Below are 16,914 nucleotides of genomic sequence, written 5' to 3'. Positions count from 1 at the left end.
TTGAGAGTGAGTGTGTGTGTCTCTGTGAGCGTGTGCTACTGAAAACAGTCCCCCTGCGCTGCCCGCTGAGCGTCTTGTCCACCTGCTGCATTTGGAAGTAGAATGATGTAAGTGCCCACTGCGGCGTGGGGGACGGAGCAGGACGGGGGCTGTGGGACCAGGGGTCAAGAGCCCTTTAAATAATTGAAGTCTTTGAAGCACAGAGGATAAATATATTTATTTAACGAGCTCAGAAGAAGAGGGGCAGCCCTGCAGTGAGACTTAACTCTTAGAAGAAATGAGTGCAGCTTTAAAGGGAAAATGACAGAGGGTGCTGCGACTGTTCATTCAATCAAAGGCTTCAAAAGCTGCAAGTTCTGCAAAGCGTGTGGCTGCTCTTCCGGAGGAGGGAGTCATCGTGTGTTGTGTGCGTCTGTCTGTGTGTGTTGTGTGTGCGAGGCCAGCGCCATGTGCAGCTGAGCACGGAGACCCCAATAAGGCACCAGTGTGGGTAAGAAAAGCATGTTTTAATACTGATGCCACAAAATACAGCTTCTGTGCAAAAACAAACGAACAAGCCAGCGATCCGTATGATTCCAGTTCGCAGTGCGAGCACAGTGGCCGCACCTCGGCCACACAAGGAACGCAGTGAGGCGCTGTTAGAAACACACGCGTCTTATGAGAAGCCTGTCGACAAGTCCACCCCTTTCTGTGTTTGTGGTACTGCACTCAGAGCGGAGCGGGTTTCAGCGCTGCCTGATCCCTGCTTGTCCCTCGAGGGAGGAGTGGTGGACAGGACAACCCTGTCTCCACTGACACTCTCACACTGGCACAGCCCTGTCTCCACTGACACTCTCACACACAGCCCTGTCTCCACTGACACTCTCACACACAGCCCTGTCTACACTGACACTCTCACACACACATATCCGGTGCGGTTTGGAGCTCAGGATTCCACACCGCACGGATGAGCCCGCTGCGCCAAAAGACATGGGGCCGGTTGCATAAAACTATATCAGACTGGTCTTAATTTGACAGACCAGTCTAATGCAAGTTAGTCAGTTGTGTAAAATTAAGACTAAGACTTGGCCTGAAAAGTCTGCCTCCTCACCCCCAGGCTGACTTAAAATGTGTCCAACTTTCCATTGAATCTGCTGGCCTGAGACTACAGCGACAGTCACTGATGCTGAGGGGCAGAGCCTCCCATTGGTTCACACCAGCCCCCGTCCCGCCCACCAGCGATCCCCCAAAACATGAGACTCCGCCCCACAGACTTCAATACCCAATCCTGTGGCCTGTACGTTTTGAGGGCGGTCCTCCTCCAGTACGAGGAGATTCTGTCGTTTCTGCCCGTGTTTTACAGGCCACGCACACGTTTCCCTTCATTATTTTATCCCACGCCTTGTGTTTGAGTATATACCTCTCTACATTATATAACAAGCACAGATTTTCTGTTACTGTGAAATGACTGGGATTGTCAGTTTTAGAGAAGCGCCATGTTTAGTTTTACGGTCTTAAAATTCCCAGAATGCTTTGCGTTACTGACCAGTAAGACAAAGACTTAGTCTAAGTTTATGCAACTGGACCCAGGTTTCGCGACACGGGAGGCTTTACTGATCTACAGAGGGGTTACATCACCTGTAGCGAGCACACGTACATGATGAGCCCTATTACATACATACATACTTACACGCACACGCACATGCACCCCTGTCCACACTGACACACTCACACACAGGGGGTCCTGGTGCAAAGCAGACTGCGCAGCTCCCACAGCCCAGCCCAGCCTAGCGAGGGGTTTAATTATTGGGTCAAGTCCACTCCAGTGGAGCTGTGGTTTGATCCTATTGTCCAGTCTAGCATGGCAGTGTTCTGATTGCACTGTCCAGTCCAGTTGGTTCCAGTTGGTGCGGGCAGGGTGTCTAGTCTGGATGGTCAGTGGTGTGGGCAGGATGTCCAGTCCAATGGGCCCCAGCAGAGCCAGGCAGGGCGCCCGGTTCCTCACAGCACGAAGGACTGCGTGTGTTTAAAGTCCTGAGGAGACAGACTGGGCATTAGAGCTCTATTAATCATGCACTGACCACTGGCCATCATCAACACTGGAGACTGATACACTGACCAGTGCGTTGGCAGCACCTGTGTAAACTCTTCATGCCAATAAAGTTAGTTTTGAATTGTAATTTGAAGACACTCACTTCCTGTGGGGCGCTGCTGTAGGGGGCCCCGGCGCTGCAGGGGAAGGACAGGTCAGATAGGTCAGACACAGCCGTCACATGGCTCAGGAGACTGAACACGGAGCCTAAACACTCACACTGAACAAGCACTGCCCTGCGCTGAACACACACACTGCTCTAAACAAACACAAAAGATAACACACACGGCACTGCACACACACAACATATGACACACACTGCACTGAATGCACACACACTGTCTCTCTCACTCTCTCTCCCTCCCTCTCCCTCTCTATCTCTCTCTCTCTCTCTCACTCACGTGTCGTCAGTCCTGTGCAGATTCTGGCTGCTGATGTGAGCGGCGCCATGGCACTGTGGGATCCAGAATGACCTGGGAGGGGTCAGGGGTCATGGGGTACAGAGGGTCAGGGCAGCCACAGACTCGGCCACTGAACACCATGCACAGCAACGCCCAATCACCAATCTCTGCCACTGAGCCAGTCACACAACAGGCTTCAGTGAGGGCCCAGGGGGTTAGCCAATCACAGATCAGGCCTCTGTGAGGCGAGGGTTAGCCAATCACAGATCAGGCCTCTGTGAGGCGAGGGTTAGCCAATCACAGATCAGGCCTCTGTGAGGTGAGGGTTAGCCAATCACAACGCAGGCACAACCAGGGGTTAGGTGGAGGGTGAAGGAGGTGTAGCAGTGATTCCACCAATCAGGAAGCAGAATCCTCCGGCTGAGTAAAAAATCCAAGTGGGAAGAACTAATGGGGATTGTGGTCATATCTGTCCTGTCCCAATCCCTGCTGCGGGACACACCCAGCCAAGCCCAGCCCGGTCCCACTCTCCCTCTCACCCACTACACAACACCACACCCACCGTTAGCAAACAAACTCCACACTGTTAGCACAGGAACACAGAGCTGGTACTCCCTGCACCTGCCTCCCTCACTGCCCCGCTCTCTCTCTCTCTCTCTCTCTCTCTCTCACACCCTTATCACAAACATTATTAAGCACTTGTCAGTCAGACACTGTCACAACAGCATATTATTATTATTATTTATGTCCACACAACAGACAATGCCATATCTTCCCATTCCTTTCCTTGCAGTCGTTTTAAACTGAGATTAACACACACACACATTCACACAGTTTCACACACATTTATATATTTCCAGTTTGTATGCATAGGAATAACAGCACTTACCTTCCACGATGCCCCTCTGCAGAGAGAGAGACAGAGAGTGTAAGTAGTGGAGGGGGTGACAGAGTAAGTCTCAGTGTTGTAGAGCTGTGAGTGAGTGTAGCAGACTAACACCCAGTTCACACAGTACACACACAGTACACACGGTACACACGGTACACACACAGTACACACACAGTACACACAGTATGAGCACAGGCCACACATAATACACACAGGGTATATACACAACACACACACACTCACTGTGAAAGTAGCCCTGGCGGTGGGCGTAGCAGATGCCCAGCCCACACAGCGACACCACCAGGAGCACCACCACCACCGCGGCCACGATGCCAGCCACGTTCAGGTCATCTGCACAGAGAGATGCAGGGAGAGGAGGGAATGGGAGTGAATGTCAAGTGAGACAAAGAGAAAGGTGGACAGGGGGAGAGAGAGGAGACAGAGAAATAGAGAGACAGGAGGACAGAGGGATAGAGAGACAGGGGGACAGAGGGACAGGCTCACTCACCAATCTGCATGTATTTGCCGATGCAGCTCTTGGGCTCCCCCACCCTGTTGTTGGCCTCACAGTGGTACTGCCCGGAGTCTGCCCTGGAGACAGGGTTAAACTGCTGCTCCAGACGGAGAGAGAGGAGAGAGGGGAAGAACAGGAAAAGGAGAGAGAAAAGAAGGGAAGATATTAGTTCTGGTAATCACCACAGTGTGCACTGGGCACAGAGAGGAAGAACAGTAGTGCATTTAGAGCAGAATGTGTGCAGTGTGTGTAAAGTCTGTACAGTGTGCAGTGTGTGTGTGTGTAAAGTCTATACAGTATGCAGTGTGTGTGTAAAGTCTATACAGTACGCAGTGTGTGTGTAAAGTCTATACAGTACGCAGTGTGTGTGTAAAGTCTATACAGTACGCAGTGTGTGTGTAAAGTCTATACAGTGTGCAGTGTGTGTAAAGTCTATACAGTACGCAGTGTGTGTGTAAAGTCTATACAGTTTGCAGTGTGTGTGTAAAGTCTATACAGTACGCAGTGTGTGTGTAAAGTCTATACAGTGTGCAGTGTGTGTGTAGACTCTGTCCAGTACGCAGTGTGTGTGTAAAGTCTATACAGTGTGCAGTGTGTGTGTAAAGTCTATACAGTGTGCAGTGTGTGTGTAAAGTCTATACAGTACGCAGTGTGTGTAAAGTCTATACAGTGTGCAGTGTGTGTGTAAAGTCTATACAGTGTGCAGTGTGTGTGTAGACTCTGTCCAGTACGCAGTGTGTGTGTGTGTAAAGTCTACACTTTACTACACTTTTAGACTCTATACAGTATACAGTGTGCGTGCAGTGCGTATACACAGTGTGCAGCGCGGGGCGTCCTCTGTCGGCTCAGCGCCTCACCAGCGTGCCGGTCTGGGGGTCCAGTCTGTAGGTGATGTTGGTGAGGTGAGGGTCCTTGGTGGAGGGCTGCGGCAGGGCCTGGCCATCCTTGTACCAGCTGTAGGTGGCGGGGGGGACACTCTGCCTGTCCCGACAGCGCAGCTCCACCACCGTCCCCGTCAGAGCAGAGCTGGGGATCTCACAGGATGGCACCATGGGGGGCACTGGGGGTGGTCGGGGGGTGTGATGTTTTGTCATAATTGATTGTTATTTCAGTGACCTTACTGTCTTACCACCAAGAAGACTCTGTGACTGAGATGCAGGTAGAAAGACAGGGAGAGACTGGGAAAGACTTGGAGAGACAAGGAGAGACTGGGAGAGACAGGGGTCTACTCACCCAGCACCCTGAGCGTGATGTTGGTCTCCCCCAGTGAGACCTGGTCCAAGCCGGAGCTGACCTCACAGCGGAACATGCCGGCGTCCTGCTGCGTCACCCTGCGCAGGGTCACTGTGGCGCCGGAGATCTCCGCACGGCCCCGGAAAGAATCTGAACAGACACACACACAGAGCTCACTGTGCTGGACTGGACACGGACACACACACACACACACACACACACACACACACACACAGAGCTCACTGCGCTGGACTGGACACGGACACACACACACACACACACACACACACACACAGCTCACTGCGCTGACTTGCACAGTCCTGAAGTGTACAATCGCAGTGTGCGTTTGTGTGTGTCAGTTGTGTGTTGGGGTGGAGTTAGCGGGGAGTTATTATTGTCGTTCATGGGTGAGCCCCGTGTGGCAGCAGCGGGAGTGATCGGGGATCAGTAGCAGGGCATGGGGACACTTATAGGGGTAGAGGTCTTGGAGAAACTGTCTGTGCGCTCCCATAAGAAGCTGCTGCTGTGCAGTAAACTGTCTGCAAACCCGCCTCTCTCACTGTCTCACCACTGAAGGCCCCCTCGTAGAACACGAAGGACACGTCCCCCCTGCTCATCTTCTTCCACTCGATCCGTGGGGAGTGGTCAATCTCCGTCTTGAAGTGGCAGTTCAGCACTGCGTCTGCGGGGGGGGAGATGAAGGAGAGATAAGAGAGGGGAGAGAGGGCATGATCACACACATACACCCGTACCGTCTCCCTGCCCCCCTCCCCCAGCCCTCTGCCCCTCACCTCCGTCCTCCCGGACCTCCACGATGGGGGTGTCCGTGCTCACAGTGACAGCGCCGGCCCGCGGACCTGCAGAGACACACACAGCGAGGCTCAGGGCTCCAGCCAGAGACAGGAAACTCACTCCCCCATCTCCCCCCTTCCTTCCTCCTCATCCTCTCCCGTTTCCTCATCAGGACACGTCTGTAACCCATCCCCCCTCTTCCCCAGTGTAGTTATTACTGTATTGTAGCAGTATAATTATCCATCCATGCATAAGCTTAATTAATGCCAATCAGGACCGGCCCTTCCACCCTTCCTGCCCAGGACAGGGCAATGGGAACAACAGATACAGGAATTACACATCGGACACATCCACACAGTGTGCACAGCGCCAGGGCCCTGCCTATCTCTCAGTGTGGGGGGGGGCAGGGGTGTGTCCTCCCCCAGCAGGGTGCCCAGTCTGTGTCAGGGGCCGGGCTGTGCGTCAGTGGGGGTGGGCGTCCCTCAGGTTCAGGTCCTTTGCTGCGGGTCGGTCCTGAGCCGGGCTGTGGTCCCTCTCGGGCTGCGGTGGCGCTGAGCCGGCTGTTTGTGTGCCCGGGCTGCTGTGCCAGGCTGCTGAGGGCTCTCTGTGTGGGGGCGCTGTGTCGGTGGTTCTGCAGGGCTGTGTGGCCGTGTTGTGCACAGTGAGCTGCAGGGCGGAGCAGTCCAGTTGGGCCCTGCAGCTGGTGCCGGAGCAGGTGTGTGCAGAGCCCCAGGGGCCGCCCCTCAGCTGGACAGCTGTCCCACTGGCTGTGCTCAGGGCCGGACAGCAGCACTGGGCAGATCACACGGCTCTGCAGACACAGATGTCTCGCTCTCCCCGGGGGTTTAGCTGACTGTCCTCTCCTGATGACCCTGCACGCCTTTTCTGCTCCCAGACGCACTGATTAAACTCTGCGCCTCTGATTGAAAGTGTGTAAAAGTAAATACTGCCAGTCCGCCACTTCCTCTCCCAGACAACACAAGGAAAAGCACAGACAGATTACATTGTGTCCAAATGCCACTTTCCACGGCACGTCCTGTCCACTGGGTGCCACGGGTGAGGGCTGGCAGCAGGGGAGCCCGACTGCAGGGTGACTGTTCTGAAAGGAAAGCAGCTGGGATTCGAAGTATGAACTCTTCAACCCATGCCTTTCTGACAGCCCCCATACACCAGAGCGCTGTCAGCGCCTGCCCCCCCGGCCCCACAGCACCACACCCAGCCGGCCGCTCTGAAGCCCCTGTGACGCACGCGGCGCTGACAGCTCACTTCCTGTATCCCGTCAGGCGTTCCCATTCGACACGCAGCATTGTGTTTGTGAAAACTGCGACAGCTCCATTGCGAGAAGAGGTGAGGGGGTAGTACAGTGCAGTAGAGTGCAGTAATACAGTGCAGTTTAATGCAGCTGAGTGCAGTAATATAGTGCAGTGCAGTGCTGTGCAGGAGTGTCTGGTTTCCTATCAGATCTCCATGATTGTATGCTGGCCTGGCTGATGCAAGGCACACTGCCCTGGTACAGCCCAGTCCAACCCCGGCACGGCACAGCACAATGCAGTGAGAATGAGCTGAACCAGCCACATAAACACAGTCTGACCTTGTTGATATTACAGGACTCTCTGAAGCCACAAAAGATAAACACTATACAAAACAAGACAGGTATCACTACACTACAGCGTGCAACACAACATAATATCCAGAACACACGCATGCACACGCACGCACACAGACACACACAGACACACACACACACACTCACGCACACAGACATACGCACGCACGCACACAGACATACGCACGCACGCACGCACGCACACACACACACACTCACGCACACAGACATACGCACGCACGCACGCACACACACACACACACACGCACGCACACACACACACGCACGCACACAGACATACGCACGCACGCACACACACACACACACTCACGCACACAGTCATACGCACGCACGCACACACACACACACACACACTCGCACACGCACACGCACACTTGTTGATTATTAACAGAAAGAGAGGGAGAGACAGAGGCCAGAGCGTGTGGAGGAGGGAAGTGGGGGAGCGCACTGAGGAACGCAGCCTCTGGCATCCTTCACACACGCAGCGCTGACAGAGCCCTGATGTCTCAGTCAGGGAGATTGCCCCCCCCCCGCTCTTCCCTCCATTCTCCTGCCCCCCACAGCTGACCTGGCCTGGGCTGTCTGTCTCTCTCTGTGTCTGTCTCTCTCTCTGTCTGTGTCTCTCTCTTCATCAACACATTTTCCCCTCAGTGGTCTCTGCAAGGCTAAGATTATACCAGTTTTGTTGAAGTATTGACCAGGGATCAGAGTGGGCAGTAAGGGCCGGTGTAATGTTTTATATTAACTGTATAATGTTTTATATTAATACTAGCATTAGAAATAATAGCATGTATACAGACCGAGCACATGGGATTTATCAAGCTAGCAAAAAGCCAACAAGGCTGCTTTCACTTCTGTTTCCTATGATGAGAGAAGAACCCATGGATGTGCAGCCCGCAGTTTTCTGCCCGTTTGCTGAGTGTCTGTTTGTGGTTTCCTGTTCTTCTCTCGAGGCTGGAGATGGTATCTCATTGTCCATTGTTAAAGAAAACCCCTGGGATGGGCAGTTTGTATGCCATACCCGGAAAACACCTGCTTACATGATGACTCCCTCCTCCTCCGGAAGAGCAGCCAGACACTTCACAGAACTTGCAGCTTTTGAAGCTTTTGACTGGATGAACATTGGATGAGCTGGTTAAATAAATATATTTATCCTCTGTGCTTCAAAGACTTCAATTTTTACAGGGCTGTTCAGCAGTTAGGACCGGTCTGAGAGCAGCCCATGTGGAGCTGAATAAACGCTACTAATCGCAGAGCACAGTGTTCAGACGGCCTCTGCCAGCCCGGTGTTTTGGTTCTGGAAGTCATTAGATCACTCTCTCTTTCTTTCTCACTCTCTCTCTTTCTGTTTCCCTCAATTCAAAAGAGCTTTCCTGGCATGACTTACCAAACAAGTACAAATATAACTATCTCTCCCTCCCTCCCTCCCTCCCTCCCACCCTCCCTCTCTCTCCTCCCCTCCCCCGTGCAGAACAAAGCCTGTCTGTGAGAGGTAATCCACACCACACTCCCACCCGACCCAGGGGAGCGGGGACAGCTGGCAGGCCAGGGCGAGGCAGTGTCCTCGGTCCCACAAAGACCCCCGATGCCCAGGAGCCTGGTTCACCCCACTGCTGAGCACCCCCCCGATCAGGCAGCTCCAATCCAGCCCCCCCGAGCCCAGCCCAGCGTGAATAAACACAGCGGTCTCCCTCTGAGCAAGAGGATTGGTGCAGTACAAAGGTGAATAATTAGTACAATGAACTAATTAAGGAGTAACAAATTACGTCACTGTACATCACCCGGACTGGGACACGCATCCTATTGAGTTTTTCACATTCAACACAGACAACAGCACTGCAGTCAGACGACTCCCAGACAACACTAAAGCCACAATTTAATCAACACCAGCCCAGCCCAGCCCAGTCCGGCCAGCGCAATCCAGACCAGTCCGGCACAATCCAGCCCAGCCCAGTCCAACACAGTGGAGCCCCGCTGTTCCGGACTGGCTTACAGTTTGTGATTCTGGGACCAACAGAGCAATGCCAACAGCACCAGGCAACTCAGTCCAGACACAGTGCCACTCTGACACGATTAGCACACTGCACTCAGATGAAGGTCTATTGTACAGCGGCGCACTGAGACACTTCCACACCAGCACAAACCACCGCAAATAACAACACCACACCACATGTGAAAGGGTGGGGGGCAGAGACACTCAGACTGGTGTGGGACAGTGCAGCCTGACCCTCAGCACACTCCTGTGGGGAAGAAGCTAGAACACAGATCAACAGCACAAGTCACAGGAGGGATCGATACTGGAGGAGGAGGGTCTACAGCTGTATAAATACATAATCAAAATTATCGTCATCATCATTATTGTACAAGGTACTTTACACACTGAGAATAACACAGCAGACCGAGGGGCAGAGAGGGTGTGGGATCTTTAGCGGGACCAGATGAATAGAAAGTGTCCGCGTCCTGTCCCGGGACCCCACGACACGGTATACAATCCTCCGCCATCGGACAGTTTCTCCCCCAGAGGAGCACTGAGACAAAGCGCCCCGGTTTTTGTTGCGCAGATTCCCGCAGTTCTGCGCAGAACGGCAGATTCGCAGCGGTCCCATTGGCGGAGCCGGACAGAACTGCGGACATCTGCGCTACAACAACGCGACAGTGCCTCTGTGCGAACAACGGGACTCACGGGCATGCGAGACAACAAGACAAGACACGGCGAGGACATGAGGGAAGCGATGCCCGGTACTCACTGAGCAGCCCCGCCAGCAGCGCCGACACACACAGCAGCCGCCCGCTCGCCATCTGCGCCGTCCGGAGCCAGTAAACCAATATACCAGTGTGACTGCGACAGTGTCTCTGTCCTGCGCAGGTCTCTCACTGTCCTCTCACTGTCGCAGTGTGCAGTGTGCAGTGTGTAGTGCAGTGTGCAGTGTGTAGTGCAGTGTGCAGTGTGTAGTGCAGTGTGCGCTGTGCAGTGTGTAGTGCAGTGTGCGCTGTGGACGCTGCTCTGCAAACTTTCTCCTGAAGATGGGGGGAGTTGAGAGATTGGGGGGGGGGGGGTAGTATTTGGGTCTACTACTATTTTCCGCCGGGTCCTAGTGTCTCCGTCACACACTCAACCAGTCTGCTCTCTCCAAACGCACAACTTTCAGTGATTGAGTCAGTTCTATATTTTCTGGATTTATAAACTTCAGTGTAATAGAAGTAGAAGTAGTGGTGGAGGTAGTTGTTGTAGTAGTAAAGTAGCAGCTGTAAAGGGGCGTTTAATGTTTGAGCTGGGAGCAGGCAGGTGAGCCGGGGTCTGGTCCCTCTGTAAAGACCACCTGATCCAGGGACAGACTGGGACTGACAACCGGCCCTGGACTTTGACCCAGATACTCCCCCAGTACTATACTGTGCAATGTGAAAGTCTCGGTTCAATCACAGCAGATTTGAATGTTCAAATTTAACACGTTTGAAGTGTATATATGGGAACCACCACAAAAGTGTTAAAATTCAAACACTTTCTCTGAGTTAATTCCTAACACTTTGAGTGTTCAACATTAACACCACAACAGTGCTAACAGCATCACTGTGCTCAGCAAAAAATCATCAGCAAGTTTAACACTGTAGGTGTTAAAATCAACCCTTTTACAGTGTAGGCCTACATGCGCAACCATCCAATAACGTTTAATATTAACACTCATGCATTGTTGGGTTCCCAACCCTCCTAGCGATCCGTTATATATACATACATATATATATATATATATATATATATATATATAAACCTAAAAATGTATTGTAATTTAATTGGTTTTATACTTAACTTTTAAGTAAATACCCAGACCCAGTAAGACATGCAAACTGTTTAATACTGTTTAATACGAAAGTATTTTACATTACAAAATAAAAACAAAAATTTACAAAATTTTAATTCTCATGATTAATTCTTTTTTTAAAGACAGCTCTAAAATCACTTAAAACTTTTAAAATCTTAACATGATTAAAATAAAACAAAATACATGAACTCAAATATACATGTGCAACAAATCATTCAAATCAAACTGTGCTTTAAGGGCATACTGCCAAACCAACAAAACAGTCAAATGCATTAAAGTAAACGGAAAATGCATCAGATAAATCAATAAAATAACAAAAACATCAAAAAAACAATCTGATGCATTTGAATAATAAACATAACAGTTAACGCATTTGACAAAAGAAAAAAAAAAAAAAACAAGTGCATTTTAAAATCCAGAATTAATTAAAACCAATTAAAAGTCATTTTTAAAAGACAATCATTAATCAATAAAAACAATTATTAATCAATAAAAGAATAAAAGATCTCAGACTCGGGCTCCAGCAGGGGGAGATGGCCGTCCCCAGAGGTGGGTCCCATCACTTGAAGGCTTCCTCCTCGCCCCTCTGATGGACCTCCAGATTAACATAGTCCCTTATAAGTACCATGCCCCTCCGCGCGATGACGATTGGGTCCAGCTCCTGCTTGTTGAACAGACAGATGTTCCGTCCCTCCCACAGGGCCTGTTTCACTGCGCAGACGACACGCTACCAGCACCTCAAGATAGGAGATGACAATCCCTTGGCTGGTCCATAAAGGATCTGCTGGGCGGTCGTCCGCACAGGAACAGCAAACCTGCGGAGGAACGGAGAAAACAGGAGCCAGACCCTGCGAGCGGAGGGGCAATCCCTAAAGATATGAGCCTCCGTCTCCTTCCCCAGGCAACCCTTGTAGGGGCAGATGTCATAAGGGGCTAGGCCCCTTCTGTGCATGAACACTCGGGTGGGGAGACACCGAGTCCAGATAAACCGGCAGGTTTCGGGAGGGAAATCTTCTATCCGGCTGGTCTCCTGGGAAGATCTCATCTGGCTACAGAGGGTCTACAGCGCGACTTTATGGAGGCCTACTTTGGGCGCAAAGGCTCGGAGCGCCCTGTAGAACGGCGGGGGTTCCCACGAGTGCGGCCTGGTGTTATCCATGGCGCTGAGGCTGAATGGTCTCAGGCTGCTGGCAAAATAAAAGCGGTTCATGAAACTCACTTTCTTGCCAGCAGCCTGGATGTTCTTGACCACGTAGGCCAGCCCCTGCGCCTTAATGAGCCGCACAACGTCCTTGTCTGGGGGGAAGATCATACCAACGTAGAGAAGTATCGGGAAGAGGATGGCCTTTACGACCAGCACCTTACCAGCCATCGTCAAGGTCCTTGTGCTCCAGCCGTGGATCTTCCTCTGGACCTTAGATAAAGCTTCCTCCCAGCTCCGGGTGCCCGTGTTGGTCCCGTCGATCGTGATCCCCAGAACCTTGATAGACGGCTTCACAGGGAACACGGTCGGCGGGCCCCGGCCGACAGGCCATGCCTTGGAGAGGTAGACCTCGCTCTTGGCCTTATTGACAGCGGCCCTCGTCGCCCTGCAGAAGCCGTCCAGTAGTTCCTCAACCCTGGCCACGGACGGCGCGTCCGTGCAGACCACGGCCACGTCGTCCATATAGGCCAGGGCTTTCAGTTGCTCTCCGCCGGAACCCGGGAGATGGAAACCTGTCACCCCGACATACAAACTGGTCATGCATATACAGGTCATGCTCAAATGAATCACCACCAGCAGAGAAATAGACTAAAGAAAGGGAAAAAATGTGGTAGGTGTTGGCTCAAAGACAAATATAAATATATTGGCAAGTAAAGACACATTTTACACTCAAACAATAATGGCTTTACAATAATTAATATTTACACAGTAATTAAGCACTTAAATAAAAAATAACACAATAAAACATAACTTATTCTGGAAACTACCACAATGCATTGTGGGAAAGTTTAGTTATTTGGTTTTACACTAGTACAGTGTCAATTCAACACTCTTTATTTTGATGCCCAGTATTGACACTGACTCTCAACATGGTTTAACTCTCAGAGTGTTAATTTCACCCAAAGAGTGTTGAAACAACATTACAGCATTACAGAAATTATAATTGACAATATTTCAATAATATATAATAGAGATAATGCAAATATGTCCCCCCTCCCCTTACACAGCCCAAATATAAACAGAACAGGTCCCTTTGCATCCTTCCTCCTCCTCCTCTCTCTCTCTCTCTCTCTCTCTCTCTCTGCTTTATCAGCGCAGTTCCAGGGCCGACAGAAACTCTCTGGACTGGCTAGATATTCGTATCTCTGGAGCTGATGCCCACAGTAATGTATTTCCCTGTGAATTAATACTTATGTAATAGATGCCCCAATTTTGTTTATCAATTTGTTAACATTTAAAATGTAAACTAGTAACATCCCTTGTAGCAGCACAATATTGACGTTGTTATCTGTCTCCATCCCTGCTCGGCCCCCTGTATGTTTTTTTTTTCTTTATCCTTGATTTTTACAAATCGGAATAGCCGTGTAGAGCAGTGGTGTCCAACCCTGGTCCTAGAGAGCCCGGGTCACCCATCTATCACCAATTTTTAAACACCTGCAAGTATTAAATTTGAAACAATTAAGCTGGTGGTTTGGTAAATGCAGTCATTAAAAACCATTGAAGCAATCCTCTGAACACCTTCAGTCTCTTGAGTCAAGAAATTGACTTGGTTGAGTTGCTTCATTGATTAATCACTCCCATGTGTTCCCAGTGTTTAGAAATGGGTGATTTAGATTGACCTCTAAGATGAAGTGGATTGGGGCTCTGCAGGACCCGGGTTGGAGACCACTGGTGCGGAGGCTGCGTCACTGGCAGTGTGTCTGAGGGAGCGGCGGGGGTCCGGGCTGCAGGCCTGTGTCTCAGGGACGTCCGACTCCTGCTATAAGCCCATGGAAGCCCCGGATGATCTCTGGGAGGTAATACCAGTACTGGACCGGCCCACCCATTTAAAAGAAAAATAAATAAATAAATCAGATCTCCCAGCCCAGGTCGTTCAGCTGCTGGAATTTGTTTAATTAATTTTTTTCCTAAAATATAAAAATATAAAATCGCCCCCCGGCCCACATGTCGACCGGCCCAGCGGGAATTCCCCCGGTGCTCCAGATGGCCAGTCCACTGCTGGTGACTGCAGTCCTCCTCCCCGGGGGGTTTGGTCAGGGGGGTTTGGTCAGGGGTGTGTCAGTGCAGCCTGTGTGTGAAGGGATGCAGAGAAAGAGAGAGAGATAAGAGAACCAGGACTGAGACACACACACACACACACACACACACACACACAACCGCAGGAGGCTGCTGCAGTGAAGGCTGTTGCTGACCGCGCCTGTAACACTATCTGACTCAGCACACAGCGCCCCCTGCACCTGTCCCACACCTCCCAGCTGTCCCTCGCTGTCCCGGCTGCACACAGTGGCCCTTTGTCTGTCCCAGCCCTGCTCCTGTGGTGGTCTGAGGATGGTGCTCAGCTGCTGTCCAGGTGGGGGGCTCTGTGCAGCTGAGCACCGTCCACAGACCATCACTGCTCTGGGCACTGAGAGCACCCCCTACTGTGCTACTGGGGTACTACAGCACGGACACACTGACACACTGACACACCGACACACTGCAGCTCAGCACTGACACACTGCAACTCAGCACTGACACACTGAACACACTGCAGCTCAGCACTGACACACTGACACACCGACACACTGCAGCTCAGCACTGACACACTGAACACACTGCAGCTCAGCACTGACACACTGAACACACTGCAGCTCAGCACTGACACACTGACACACTGCAGCTCAGCACTGACACACTGAACACACTGCAGCTCAGCACTGACACACTGAACACACTGCAGCTCAGCACTGACACACCGACACACTGCAGCTCAGCACTGACACACTGAAACACTGCAGCTCAGCATTGACACAGCGACATACTGCAGCTCAGCACTGACACACTGACACACTGCAGCTCAGCACTGACACACTGAACACACTGCAGCTCAGCACTGACACACTGACACACCGACACACTGCAGCTCAGCACTGACACACTGACACACTGCAGCTCAGCACTGACACACTGCAACTCAGCACTGACACACTGCAGCACAGCACTGACACACTGAACACACTGCAGCTCAGCACTGACACACTGCAGCTCAGCACTGACACACTGAACACACTGCAGCTCAGCACTGACACACTGACACACCGACACACTGCAGCTCAGCACTGACACACTGAACACACTGCAGCTCAGCACTGACACACCGACACACTGCAGCTCAGCACTGACACACTGAACACACTGCAGCTCAGCACTGACACACCGACACACTGCAGCTCAGCACTGACACACTGAAACACTGCAGCTCAGCATTGACACAGCGACATACTGCAGCTCAGCACTGACACACTGAAACACTGCAGCTCAGCATTGACACAGCGACATACTGCAGCTCAGCACTGACACACTGACACACTGCAGCTCAGCACTGACACACTGAACACACTGCAGCTCAGCACTGACACACTGACACACCGACACACTGCAGCTCAGCACTGACACACTGAACACACTGCAGCTCAGCACTGACACACTGACACACTGCAGCTCAGCACTGACACACTGACACACCGACACACTGCAGCTCAGCACTGACACACTGACACACTGCAGCTCAGCACTGACACACTGCAACTCAGCACTGACACACTGCAGCTCAGCACTGACACACTGAAACACTGCAGCTCAGCACTGACACACTGAAACACTGCAGCTCAGCACTGACACACTGAAACACTGCAGCTCAGCATTGACACAGCGACATACTGCAGCTCAGCACTGACACACTGAAACACTGCAGCTCAGCATTGACACAGCGACATACTGCAGCTCAGCACTGACACACTGAACACACTGCAGCTCAGCACTGACACACTGACACACCGACACACTGCAGCTCAGCACTGACACACTGACACACCGACACACTGCAGCCCAGCACTGACACACTGAACACACTGCAGCTCAGCACTGACACACTGAACACACTGCAGCTCAGCACTGACACACTGAACACACTGCAGCTCAGCACTGACACACCGACACACTGCAGCTCAGCACTGACACACTGACACACCGACACACTGCAGCCCAGCACTGACACACCGAGCTGTATATTTAAAACACCGGGGATATATTTGAAATGTATTTTTGTGTGTAATCCAGATACTGTATGTGTGTTCAAAATACGTGATGAGGTTATTCTCTACCATATGCTTTAATTCAAAATAAATATATGGATTACATGAAATACGTACCGTGGCTTTTAATTCTACAAAAAGCGCCAATGCCGATATATGGACAATATGAGGACACATCACTTATCATATATTACAATCTACATGGTTGTTCCATGAGGCGGCAGCCCGGCACCGTGTCCGGGACACAGCGAGACACTTAACGAGTAACACTGGGACCTGACCGTGGCGCGGC

At 51.5% G+C, this 16,914-nt stretch overlaps 1 protein-coding gene across 3 annotated transcripts; it reads right to left on the bottom strand.

Annotated features, from left to right (window-relative positions):
- Positions 1-487: 487 nt before the first annotated feature.
- jam2a (junctional adhesion molecule 2a) lies at positions 488-10,478 on the bottom strand. Of its 3 annotated transcripts, XM_066705790.1 has the most exons (11): positions 10,275-10,478; positions 5,900-5,965; positions 5,677-5,790; positions 5,109-5,258; positions 4,733-4,935; positions 3,870-3,972; positions 3,605-3,712; positions 3,362-3,377; positions 2,473-2,544; positions 2,175-2,208; positions 488-2,013 (listed from the first exon to the last, which is right to left on the bottom strand). In XM_066705790.1, the coding sequence occupies exons 1-11, from the start codon at positions 10,324-10,326 to the stop codon at positions 1,981-1,983; spliced, it is 951 nt and encodes a 316-aa protein (XP_066561887.1). In that variant the 5' UTR covers positions 10,327-10,478; the 3' UTR covers positions 488-1,980. The 3 variants fall into 3 exon arrangements, with proteins under 3 accessions (XP_066561887.1, XP_066561889.1, XP_066561888.1); XM_066705792.1 differs by lacking the exon at positions 2,473-2,544 and having other exon boundaries at positions 10,275-10,477; XM_066705791.1 differs by lacking the exons at positions 2,473-2,544; positions 3,362-3,377 and having other exon boundaries at positions 10,275-10,477.
- Positions 10,479-16,914: the final 6,436 nt, after the last annotated feature.

This window comes from Amia ocellicauda, chromosome 6, assembly GCF_036373705.1.
Source record: "Amia ocellicauda isolate fAmiCal2 chromosome 6, fAmiCal2.hap1, whole genome shotgun sequence".
NCBI lineage: Eukaryota > Metazoa > Chordata > Actinopteri > Amiiformes > Amiidae > Amia > Amia ocellicauda.
This window is presented reverse-complemented; position numbering and strand designations above follow the sequence as displayed.